Source organism: Neolamprologus multifasciatus, chromosome 3 (assembly GCF_963576455.1).
Source record: "Neolamprologus multifasciatus chromosome 3, fNeoMul1.2, whole genome shotgun sequence".
NCBI classification, from domain to species: domain Eukaryota; kingdom Metazoa; phylum Chordata; class Actinopteri; order Cichliformes; family Cichlidae; genus Neolamprologus; species Neolamprologus multifasciatus.
Genome location: NC_140441.1, coordinates 37874063 through 37887096, shown reverse-complemented (window position 1 = coordinate 37887096; position 13034 = coordinate 37874063). Strand labels below are relative to the sequence as shown.

At 38.4% G+C, this 13034-nt stretch overlaps 1 protein-coding gene across 2 annotated transcripts; it reads right to left on the bottom strand.

The window, feature by feature from the left end:
• Positions 1–5820: 5820 nt before the first annotated feature.
• Positions 5821–12634, bottom strand: LOC146523026 (butyrophilin subfamily 3 member A2-like). Of its 2 annotated transcripts, XM_085153660.1 has the most exons (6): positions 12554–12634; positions 11293–11398; positions 10702–11043; positions 10285–10572; positions 10099–10209; positions 5821–9792 (listed from the first exon to the last, which is right to left on the bottom strand). In XM_085153660.1, the coding sequence occupies exons 2-6, from the start codon at positions 11390–11392 to the stop codon at positions 9308–9310; spliced, it is 1326 nt and encodes a 441-aa protein (XP_085009786.1). In that variant the 5' UTR covers positions 11393–11398; positions 12554–12634; the 3' UTR covers positions 5821–9307. The 2 variants fall into 2 exon arrangements, with proteins under 2 accessions (XP_085009786.1, XP_085009785.1); XM_085153659.1 differs by lacking the exon at positions 12554–12634 and having other exon boundaries at positions 11293–11642.
• Between the last annotated feature and the right edge of the window lie 400 nt (positions 12635–13034).

Genomic DNA, 13034 nt, shown 5'->3' with positions numbered 1-13034 from the left:
TTTTATTTTAAGTGTTCTGTGTTTTTTGTTTGCCATCAATCTGTTACGTGTCTGCAGGCTGCATGTTTTCTTCCCCCTCCTTTTGTTTGCCGTTCCTCTAGGTTGCAGACTGCAGGCTGATGTCAATCTGGGGCCATCCAACTAATTAGAGGAGGGGGACCCTGATTGGACAATCCAGGAGTGCACACCTTAATAAGGAGACTCACCTGTGGCTGGGTGTGGCTCGCTTCCCTCCTTTGAATTGTTTGGCACATGCGTGAAGTATCTCTGCTGTCCTTCTTTTGTTTGGTAATTGTGGTGGGAGTAAAGCGGACTAGGTAAGTTTGGGGACCCCATACACTTACTCACGTAGAGTCTTTTTGTTAGAAACACTAGGTAACTAGGTTGGTGCCACCCATGTAGTTTTGAGCTTGTTTTGAGTTGAGGTTTAGGGTTTTTCCCTCTTGTTTTTGCTTTTCTAGAATAATAGCTCAGTTAAGTTTTGGATTTGTCTTTTTGGTGGTTTTTTTGGCACAACCTAACTGTCCCTTTCTCCCCCACATTTGTTGTTTGAATTGGGGTTATTTATTTTGTGAGAGCGCTGCCATTAAACATTTTTAATAACACCTGTACCGAGTTTCCGGAGTTGTTGTGTTATCCCCTCCTGCCCTCGCGGAGACGTAACAAATCTGACAGTTGCGGGGAAGAAGCTGTTGAAAAACCTTGTTCTGTGTGTGATGATGCTGTCCGCTCTGTTGTGGCTCAGATTGTATATGCAGTTTTTGTGTCTGAGCAGAGATGGTGTGAGTCCCTGATAATTCTCTCTGCTCATTTTTGGCAGTGTTGTGCGTACAGAAGGTCCATGGAAGGAAGTTTTGTTCCTATAATCCTCTCCACAGGCTTTATGACTCTTTGCAGAGCCTTCCTCTCTGTCTGTGTGGTGTTTCCATACCAGACAGTGATACCTGCGGTGAGGATGCTCTCTATCAGTCCTCTGTAGGCCTGGGTGAAAGGGCGGTGGTTCATGCTGGCTTTCCTAAGCACCCAAATGAAATAAAGCCTTTGCTGGGCTTTTTTCACTGTTGTTGTGGTGTTGAGAGTCCAGCTCAGGTGTGATGCAACCTGCAGTCCCAGGAATCTGTGGCCGTTGGCCCTCTCCACCTCTGTCACTTTGATATAAGAGGCTGCAGGGGAGGGAGGTTCTTCCTGAAGTCCAGTATTAATTCCTTGGCCTTGTCCGTGTTGAAGATGAGGTAGTTTTTTTTTTGTTTTTTTTTTCCCTCACCATAGACAAGAACGTTGTTTTACTAGAGACCTGTACCCAGACTCGTCCCCCCCCCCTTGATATGGCAGCCTCGCTTCTGTCAGTCTGCCCCAGGGCAGCTGTGGCTACAACCGTAGCTTGCCTCCACCAGTGTGTGAATGCGAGAGTGAATGAATAGTGGCATTGTAAAGGGTGCCTTGAAAAGCGCTATATAAATCCAATCCATTATTATTATTACAAGGTCATTAAGATAAGATGGGGTCTGATTATTTAAGACCTTGTATGTGAGGAGCAGGATTTTGAATTCAATTCTGGATTTAACAGGAAGCCAATGATGGGAAGCCAAAACAGGAGAAATATGCTCTCTCTTTCTAGTCCCTGTCAGGACTCTTGCTGCAGCATTTTGGATCAACTGAAGGCTTTTCAGCGAGTTTCTTGGTCATCCTGATAATAATGAATTGCAGTAGTCCAGCCTGGAAGTAATAAATGCATAAACTAGTTTTTCAGCATCACTCTGAGACAGGATATTTCTAACTTTAGAGATGTTGTGTAAATAGAAGAAGGCAGTCTTACATATTTGTTTAATATGTGCGTTGAAGGACATATCCTGGTCAAAAATGACTCCAAGGTTCCTCACAGTGTTACTGGAGGCCAAGGTAATGTCATCCAGAGTAAGATTTTCAGGGCCGAGTACAATAACCTCAGTTTTATCTGAATCAAGAAGCAGAAAGTTAGCGGGCATCCAGGTCTTTATGTCTTTAAGACATTCCTGCAGTTTAACTAATTGGTGTGTGTTATTTGGCTTCATGAACAAATAGAGCTGGGTGTCATCTGCATAGCAGTGAAAATTTATGCTATGTCTTCTAATGATGCTGCCTAAGGGAAGCATGTATAATGTAAACAGAATTGGTCCTAGCACTGAACCCTGTGGAACTCCATAATTAACCTCAGTGTGTGAAGAGGACTCCATTTACATGCACAAATTGGAGTCTATTAGATAGATATGATGCAAACCACTGGAGCACAGTACCTGTAATACCTACAGCATGTTCTAATCGATCTAATAGGATATTATGGTCAACAGTATCAAACGCTGCACTGAGGTCTAGCAGGACAAGCACAGAGATGAGTCCACTGTCAGAGGCCATAAGAAGATCATTTGTAACCTTCACTAAAGCTGTTTCTGTGCTGTGATAAACTCTGAAACCTGACTGAAACTCTTCAAATAAACCATTCCTCTGCAGATGATCTGTTAGCTTTTTGACAACTACTCTTTCAAGGATTTTTGATATGAAAGGAAGGTTGGAGATTGGCCTATAATTAGCTAAGACTGCTGGGTCTAGAGATGGCTTTTTGAGTAAAGGTTTAACTACAGCCAGCTTGAAGGCCTGTGGTACATAGCCGATTATTAGAGGAAGGTTGATCATATTTAAGATCGAAGAATTAATTAATGGCAGGACTTCTTTGAGCAGTTTTGTAGGAATGGGGTCTAAAAGACACGTTGATGGTTTGGAGGAAGTAATTATTGAAGTTAACTCAGAAAGATCAATTGGGGAAAAAGAGTCTAACTTAACATCAATGGTACTAAAAGTAGCTGTAGATAATATTACATCTGTGGGATGATTATTGGTAATTTTTTCTCTAATGATAAAAAAATGTTATCTTTTATTTTAGAAACCTGGAGTTGTTCTTATTTTCTTCAATCAGTGACAAATAGTAAGATGTTCTGGCTTTGCGGAGGGCTTTCTTATAAAGCAACAAACTATTTCTCCAGGCTAAATGATGATCCTCTAAATTTGTGACACGCCATTTCCTCTTCAGCTTACGAGTCATCTGCTTTAGGGTATGTGTTTGAGAATTATACCACGGAGTCAGGTACTTCTGATTTGAGGCCTTAGTTTTCACAGGAGCTACAGTATCATAACAGCTGGTTTATTCTCCTACCTTCGATCTCTCTAGTCTACCTCTTCAAGCGGCTGGCCAAGGCTGTGAGTCGTTGCTTGGCAGTTTCCAAAGCCAGGTATGGCTATCTTGCTGTACTTCTTAGGCATCTTCTTTGTTGTACCTTTCTGTAACTCCGTTAGTTGGCTAACCTCCCTCCGTGCTACTTTGATCTTGCCTTCTAGCCTCCTTCTCCATGGAGGGTACTGCCCCTTGTGGCTGTTCAATTTGTAGCCCAGCATCTCACTGATCACTGCTGCTGTAGTGTAGATCAGCTTGTTAGTCTTGGTAATGGTGGCTGTAGATATCATCCATAGTGCTGCATTAACATCATCTAGCAGACCTTTTGAGGGTACTTCATGTAGTCTTGGTAACCGGCTACGGGGGGTCTAGGTTTCAAGCTTGGCCATGATCCTCTTTCAGGTCAGTTCCTCTCGCAATCAACGATCCTTCTTCTATCGCACTTGGGGCTTGGTAGCGAATCTCGGGTCACCCCTCTGACCTGGCGTCCTGGCTCTCCTTTGCCGTAGCACTTGTGTTGTACCTCGTCAGTCTCTAGCTGTGAGAGCAGTCCCTTCTTTCGAATATCAGATTCTCTAAGGTTGTAACATGACAAAATGTGGTACAAGTGAAGTGCTGTAAATACTTCCCAGACACTGTATATAATGAAGTCATAAACATTTTATTTTTCATGCTTTCAATATCAAGTACATCGTGGTGGGTCAAAATTTGGCACTTTTTGAATCACATTTAATTCACATTTATTCAGTTATTTTGAGCCCCTTCAACTCACATCCCTAAGCTCACATCCTGCTTATGTAATTTTTTTTAGATTTTTCATTTGTCAAGTGTCCCTGACACAGAAAATACATGGTAACAGAAAAATGAAACAAACGCATACAATTTTTAGAAATGTTGACATTAAGTGAACATTATTATTTAAAGTATTTCTATATCATAGCCATTTAACAATTTAGTAATGACAAATATCTTTTAATTGTAGTTCAATGATTAGATGCACCGGAAGCACTATAATGCATAATAATAATACAATACATACTGTGTCCATGAAATGCATGTTAAAAACTTCACATTACATCCTCATAACAACCCCACCCTCTTTTTTTTTTTTTTTTTTTTTTTTTTTTTTAACATTTCAGTCTTGCAAGAGGAGTACACACAAGTGTCATATGGCGTGGTAGAGAAAGGTAACCTTTATGAGTCACTGATATTTTGTTAGGGTTTTTAAGAATTAATGTACATAAATGATAGCATGTGAGAAAACGCTTTCAAAGTTTTGTATTATCTTGTTAGATGGAAACAATTGAATTGCCATTGATCGCAACCACAACTACTGCTTTGTATGCATCTATCGAGCTTTATATAAAATGATTATTTAACACAGGTGAGAAATATACAGAGAAAATTTATAGAGAGAAAATAGATTTTGAATTTGATACATGTTTCCAAAACAGAACTGGAAGTATCCAGGGAAGACGTCGAGACTGTCATCTATTCTTCAGTGAATTGAGGCTCATGCATCCACCCATCCTATCCTGCTTATCCACTGTTGCCAACTCTTCAGTAAGGAAAATCGCTATTGGCTGTCCTAGAAGTCACTAAATGATGTCATCATTACTAGTCCCCCCTAGTAGGGACTCCAAAGCGCTTTACACACCCAGTCATCCACTCATTCACACACTGGTGGAGGCAAGCTACAGTTGTAGCCACAGCTGCCCTGGGGCGCACTGACAGAAGTGAGGCTGCCATATCGCACCATCGGCCCTTCTGGTCAAGTAGGTGACACAATGACTGAGACTGTCCGAGCCGGGGCTCGAACCGGCAACCTTCCGATTACAAGGCGAACTCCCAACTCTTGAGCCACGATCGCCCCAGAAACATCAATTAACCTAACCCTACTAACTGACTTACTGACTGAGGCCCATACATTTTTTATTTGCTGGATTTTCTTTTGCTAGACTATTAAACATTAAAAGTTATTATGCTATTAACACAGATTTATTTTTTTCTCTCTCTGAAATGGCACATCTACATTCTTCTGTGTGTATTTTAAATTTTATTTATTTTGTATTGTCTGCTTTTGTATTTTTTTTTTTAAACTTTTATCTTTTTTTGTTTTTCTGCAGTCAGTGTAATTTGTAAAACCAAAACAATAAAGGAACAAAAAATAACAAAATACCGTATTTTTCAGACCATAAAGCGCACCGGATTATAAGGCGTAATGTCGATGAACGGGTTCTGACTAACATGAGGTTAGCCATTAATAAACTGCAACAACACGATTGTGGATGGATTATCTCAGTTGTTCTCCTGAATGAAGTTTGGTCCGTTTACAGCATCTTTCCATGCGATTTCATTTGTCCCCAACCATCAGGAAACCTCATGTTAACTTTTATCAAGTGGAAAAAAGTTAGCATTCATTCTCCAGCTTCACTATGTTTATGTTATGATAACTTAGCTGTGACTCTAGCGATCATGTAGCACATCATTATATACCAGCTAGCCCAACTTCAGTAATCCTATAAAAGTCTCTGCTCTTTGGTTTTCTGTCTTCATTTCTGTTGGAAGTCATAGAAGAGCTGTATGTTTTAATTTAGTAGTTTGGACCCAGATTACTCCGCGAGGCTCCTGACTAGGGTAGCCATAATGCTCCGACACTGCATAAAGCAGTACGGCTTCGTAGCTTACCAAAGTCAGACTAAATCATTTTTTGGCAGATTTTTGAGTGTGCCACATAAAATTGGTTCAAGGTCAGTAAGCACAACTAGAATTCATACATAAGGTGCACTGGATTATAAGGTGTACTGACGATTTTGAGAAAATTAAAGGATTTTAAGTGTGCGTTATAGCCCGAAAAAAATATAGAAACTGTTTTTTAGCAGTCAGTGTTTGTTGTTGTTGGACAACACTGAAGCCATAGGGATGTGCTTGGAGTGGACAGAAGGTAAATTTGCTTAAGATTAATTCCTGTGTACCATAATGTCAGGAAATACAGAAAGTACAGAAACCAGTTGGAGAGCCAAGGATATTCAAGTTCTAACACAAATAAAGTTGTACTCTCATTTCCTCAGGCTCTTCTAATTAGTTCTTCTTTCTAAAACTACCATAATGAATGTATGTTTCAGTGGCAAAGAGCAGATTGTGCCTATTATTACACATGCAAACATAGATTCATCACATCCCCCACCCACTGTCTCTGTATTGGTCTCTGTCTTAGTCACATTGTTGGTGTCAGTTGAACCACCTTGTGTTATCTGCTCAGTTTGTTACCACGTCTGAAGATGTTGTTCAAATAAACACAGATGCTGCTTCTTTTTAAAAACATTCAATGTGGTTAGCAACCAACATGACAGCACACTGCTGCTTTATGTTCCTATTAACATATTAAACCACTGACATCTATTAAAAACACACCGTCACTAATGCAGCACTGTGTATTTCTGAAAACCACATGCTCAAAGTAAGTTCAACTCAAGTTAACCGGAACATGAACTGACACTAAAAATTTCCATCGCTGTTATGATAGTTCAGTTAAGCATTTATATTTTTACCATTTAGAATGAAAATGAAACACAGTGTTCTTCCTCTCCTTCCCCTTCCAGAGATGCAGCACATGAGCTTGTGTGAGTTTCTTTCTTAACTGAACATGACAATTTCAGATTTACTCGTAGTACTAGTAGGTGTGCTTCAATTGTGCTTCAGTAAGAAACATTGTTATGTTTCCAATGTGATGCTCAGTTAGTAACCTGTTATGTTGTAAACTGTTTGGATGTGCTTGTGAAAAATACATAATATAGTACTGACTGGACCTTGCAAACTTGTGGTCTCAAGTACACCTAACAGTGCTCAGTACACCCAACTATGAGGAAAAATCAGGAGGAATGTCTAACTCCAGCTTTTCAGTCAGATGAACCACTGGTGCACCTGACTCACACGGTCATTTATGAAATGCTCAACAAATTCTAGCATTAAAGCTCATGGCTAGATTTCCCCATTTCACTGCAGCTAGCCAGTAATGAGAAACTACTTACTGATAAAGTCACACAACAGAGTACGCCCTTGTTTTCTTTTTTCTTTTCTTTTTGTTATAAAACCCATTGTTGGAGTCAGGTACAGTGCAAAAATGACTCCCTTAGACTGCTTTTGAGTTTTAGTTTCTTTGTTTTCCACTGCATCACTGGTTTTGTGTTCTTATGTATTTGACAATATTTTTACCTGCCAGTTGAAAAAAACATTACTCCCCTTATGATAAACCCTCTGCTGTAGCAGTAGCTTGATGTTGAAGTATGGTGACCACAACTTACAAACACCTGCATCTACATTTGAGTTTGATCATTGGATAATAAGCCATTTCCAAAAATATATTTTTTTTCAAATTTTCAAGCTCTAAGTTGTTGGAATCAGCAGGAAATGCAGATCATACATTGTAAACTGGACCCAAATGCAGACAGGCACAGGTAGACTGCAGGGAACAAAATCTAAATGTTTAGTTAATTAAATAGCTGATGAAAGTACAACATAACAAAAAGAAAAGAATACAAAAGGAAACAGACAGTCTGACAATGGACAAAGGGAGACTAAGACAAACAAATATACAAACAAACTAAGAACTGAAAGTTAGACCAAATACATGTCAGAATACATGAAGTACATATTAAACCATGAATCAACATAGAGTATTCAAATAATCACTAGTAAGTTCAGAAACATAGAAACGCTGGATCAAATGACCCAGGACCAATGACTACTTATGACTCGTTGTTACCCCCTAGTGTTTGATACAACTATATACTCTGAATTGCCCCCATGATAAAGTTATGTTGAAAAAAAACAAAAACAGAACAAACACAGTTTAGGTCTATTTTAGTAGTAGTATGTTCAGCAGTGTGTTACTAAGGGGAATAACATTATTTGAGCACTTGCACAGTTAAAATTGTATTTATTGTACTGCTGTGTGTTTTTATTCCACTCTGGTGCTATTGGACAGTATGTCATTAGTGTTAGATAATTTTATGGAATAATTTTTTTTTTTTTGGTTAGGTCACCATTTTATTCATATGATCAAGGTGCAATATGGGTGATGCATTTAATTACTTTCTTTAATTAGTGCAAATATTCCATTTGCTTTAGGTTTTTCATTTCCAGAATTGCTCATTGTTTCCTGTGATTCATTCACCACATTGGACGTCAGCACTGCCTCAAGCTTTTACAAGAAATTTGCTGTTGTCAGAAAACAGTGTGGAAGGACTCGCATGGAAAACTCACCTGCCTGCCAGCTCTCCACTAGTTTTACTGTCAACCTTCCTCTCACTCAGAGGAAACCTTGGGCCTAAAATGTATAATTTCCACGCAAGACTTTTCCATCTCCCAATTTCACAAATGTCAATTCAGCAGTTCACCTCAAACTCAGTTAACATCCTTCCATTTGCAAAGCTCCTGGTTTAAATAAAACATTTCTGCCTCTTGCTACTAGTATCTGACTTCAGAGTCCATCTCAGCCACCATAATATCATAAGTGTGGCTTGCATGTTATTTCTTGTTTTTTATGGCCATGATTCATTTTAGAATTTTGTAGATCATTTTGTTATATATTAAAGATACAGCTGTCTTTTTCTTATGCCTGTGTTATGCTTAACCCCTTGACCCCTGCATGTAGAACTGGAGGTGTGCAGAAACTCCCGAATTGAGTGTCCTTTTTTATTTCTTATGGTGCTCAACTACGGTGGGACCCTGTATAAGTAGGGTCTGTTTCTTCTGTTCCAGTGAATTCCTTACTGCACTGCTGTGTGCTCTGTGTTTAGACTGAATTCCTTCGTGTACAAATAAAACTTTCAAAGGACAACTCCAGCAGATTTCCTTTATTTAGGCACTAAATTTCCACAGCATCAAAATTTATGTTGACATATATTGAAATGCATCACTTTACACTACTTCACCAAACAAATTCTAAATGTGGTAATTTGCAAATAAACAAAGGAACTGTAACATTACAGCATTTGCTGAGTGTTATGGATAGACATTGGCTTTAACCAGAAGCAAATTTAAGAACAACCTGCTAGTGCATGAGCATTTCTTCATTACTGCGAAAAAATGATCACACTATTAATGTGATCGCTGTACTCTTTTTTTTTCTTCCTCTGATATCAGTGTACTGTCTTCACAAATACTGTGTCCTGAGTCCGTACTCTGTAAACCAGGGCTTGCCACAGTTTCTATATATTGTAACAGTTTCTCTATGCTTAGTAGTAGTTTTTCAGATGCTGTCACTGTGTCATTCACACTCCATTTGCATTCTAAGACTTTTTTTTTAAGATCTAAAGATGGTGCGCTAGAGGAACCTTTTTCTTGCTCCTTTGAGTGGAGCTCCGTTTCACTGGCCTCCACCACTTCCTCCATTTTCATTAATTGCAGTTTAAATTTATCTTTCTCTTCTTTCAATTCTTTCTTGTGTAACATCAGTGTCCCCACCATGTTTTTGTGTTCTTCCTCCTTCTTCTGTAATTCTTTTGTAAGTTTGGTCATGTCATCCTTAATTTTTTGATTCTCTGTGTGATCCAAGTTCTCTTGTTGTCGGGTCATAGTGGTTTCTGTTATCAAACAGACAAACAGGAATTTTCACAGCTAATGTGTGCACGGATGCTTGAAAGTTTAACAGGACAGAAAAGAACAACTTAAATGTGACTTAATATTAGAATCTCAGTAGGGCATTTAAATAATACATTTTAATTCCAATGTGTTTCAGTGACAAAAATATTTTCAAAAAAATGGTAAAAACCCATCTGTATTTTTTATTGCTACTTTAACAAAACCTATAAACAGACATATGAAGAGTTATACTGTGAATTTCACAAATCCAAGAAGGCTAAAACTAATACACTGTTGACTTAACTTACTGTTTTTGTTTTTCCACAAAGCAAAGATGAGTACAAGGACACTCATGACACAAGCAGTCATGCTGATGGCAATGCAAGCTGCAGAGCTACATGGAGTCCCAAAAAAATCATCTGAAATATGAGAAAAAGTTAGACTTATGAATATATACAAATATAGAAGCATACCCAAATAAAGTTATTTTCTACCTGGAACATGTATGTGTGTCTCTCTGCTCTGGTTGGTGTTCCTCTGTTGGACTCTGCAGGTGATGTTGTTGCTGTGTCTCTTCTCCACAGTCACTCTGCTGCTGACAGTATAGAGGTCATCAGGACCTCTGAGGGTCTCTGTAGGTCCAGCAGAGAGGAGGTTTCCCTCACCGTCCAACCACAGCAGCTCAGGCTCTGGATACCAGCCTGCAGACTGACACTGTAACACCACTCCACTTATGGATTGGTCAATCCCAGTTAACCTTACAACTGCCTGGGAAACACTCCCTGATGAGCAAAATGAGCATCAATTGAAGGACAGAGTAATAATTATCACCCCAAGCATGCAGTACTAATGGCTATTAAAACACTTCTGAATAAACACATAAAAAAGGCACAAAAATAACTTCTGCTTACCAACAACAAGCTGGACAGTAGTCTCTTTATCCAAATCTGGAAAGTAACATCTGTATATTCCTCTGTCTGAGTGTTTTACTTTGGAGAGTTTCAGTGAAATATCTCCATGCTTCAGTTTAGTGATGTCTACTGATGTTCGTCCTTTGAAAGATGAATGCTGATTAACATGAAGGTCTTGACCTTCATGCCACACATGGACAAATCTGGGTTTAAGGTCAGGTCTTGCCCACTCAAAGGTCATAGCAGAAGCATCTGAAGCCGGTTTCAGATGGCATGGCAAAATAATGTCATCACCCACCATCACAGTTACTGCCTGCGATGGACCAATGACCTGAATCTGACCTGCAAAGATGATTCCTGCAATGAGACCCTTACTTATCCAAACTTATTTTATAAAATTGTTATTTATATGTAACAGCTGAACACAACAATTGTATGTTTTTTTCAAACCCAATGCCAATCAGCATAACATGTTATGCTATCAGTGACAGTTAAAATCACCCATTACTAAAAATCCAAATCTACAACACTCTAAAAAAGATGCAGTCTTTAATCAAGTCTGTTTATTTTGTTTTGTTTTCCCAAAGTTACCTTCACAGCAGCATGTTAGGAGAAGCAGAACAAGGGCCTGATGAAAAATGAAACATGTGAGACTTGATGTAGGCTGCCTCTTACTTCGCTTTAGCACCATGATGTTCTGTGAAAGAATGAATAAATAATAAATAAAAAATAAAAAAATAAAAAAAACTATCTTCAGACTGTGCTGTATTGTGAATATATAAGAACTACTGCTAGATCGATTAATTTGCTGCAATCCAATATTTAACCTCTTTAATGCATAAAAGATAAAACAGATGTGTACTACTGCATGCATGTAAAAAAATAATACAATAGTTCTGGGATTCAGGGGAAGAGGCGAGTGAAACAACCTGCCAGGGCTGCTTTATAGTCTTCTGATCTAAACTCTTTCAAGTGTGCTGCATAAGATTGGTGCTAGGGGTCACATGCTGCCCTCTTGCTGTAATAATATCAGGCGTATTTTTTATCTGTTTGACCTGCAGCTGTTTTATTTATCTCTTTCTGCCATTGCTTACTGCATTGAATTTTGCAGATTGCAAGTTGGAGGTCAGTTACATAAACTGAGAACATTCTGAAACTAAATGTTATGGGTACAAATATTTTGAGAGATGATACTTCCCACATGTGGTCAACAGCAGAAATTACTATATCTATAAAGGTCCCCGTCATTGAAATCATTGTAATATATATTCAGCAGCATGAACATTCATATGGTTTATGCATTTATACATACAACAGCATTGGATAGTGGTATAGAACCAAACACAAGCTGACAATTTGTATTACCAGCCAAATGTTTCAACACACCCATTCATCTCAAAAATCAGGACTTAGGACTTATTAAAATCAGGAGCTGACCTTATCAAAACAAAACCAGCTTAAGTTAAAGATGAAGAACTTACAAATGAACAGCTAAATTCTAGCCACACAATCAATCATATGACTACTATTAGCCTACTAGTTTGTTTAAATATGGTTGAACCTGGTAATGACAGTTTTTATTGAGTTGTTTACAGTACTCGGTCATAGAATACAAATGTATGACTTCTGTTTCAATAACTGTCATACTCAACCTCAAAATGAATTAACCACTGTCTTATGCAGAAAAATTAATAGTAATATTCAAATTTCCTGAGTAACTCAATCATAAAATGCATAATATCAAGCTGTCGATTTTTAAAACCACTATTTAAACACGAAGACAGTGTGCCCCCCACCTATATCTACATGACAACTAATTATCACCAAGTAATGTCAAAACAAGATTTCATACCTGTTGTTGCTCTCAACATTTACTTCAGTGTAGTCAGTAAGTGAAAGTACTATAATAATGTACGTTGATCTAGGATTTATGTAGATCAAGGTACACTCTGCTTATCTCTGTCTCTGGTAATTATTGACTTGCAATACTTTGCCTGCTGAGCATAATTAAAGACAAAGCAATAGAAGTGTGTAAGATGTGAGTATGAGTAGTTCAGAACCAATAGTACATTGCTGTTGTAACTTTTCAGGGGGTAAAGGGTTACATCCTGGAAAGATCGCCAGTCTATTGCTGACCTAACACAAAGAGACAGACAACCATTTGCACAGACATTCACACATATGGGCAACCCTACTGCCTTAACTGCATGTCTTTGGAAAAAAGGAAGTAGCTGAAGTACTGGGACAGAACACAGATAAACATGGCGAGAACATGCAAACTCTACACAAAAGTAAAAGTTAGTAATTTATTAATTGACCTACACAAATTAAGC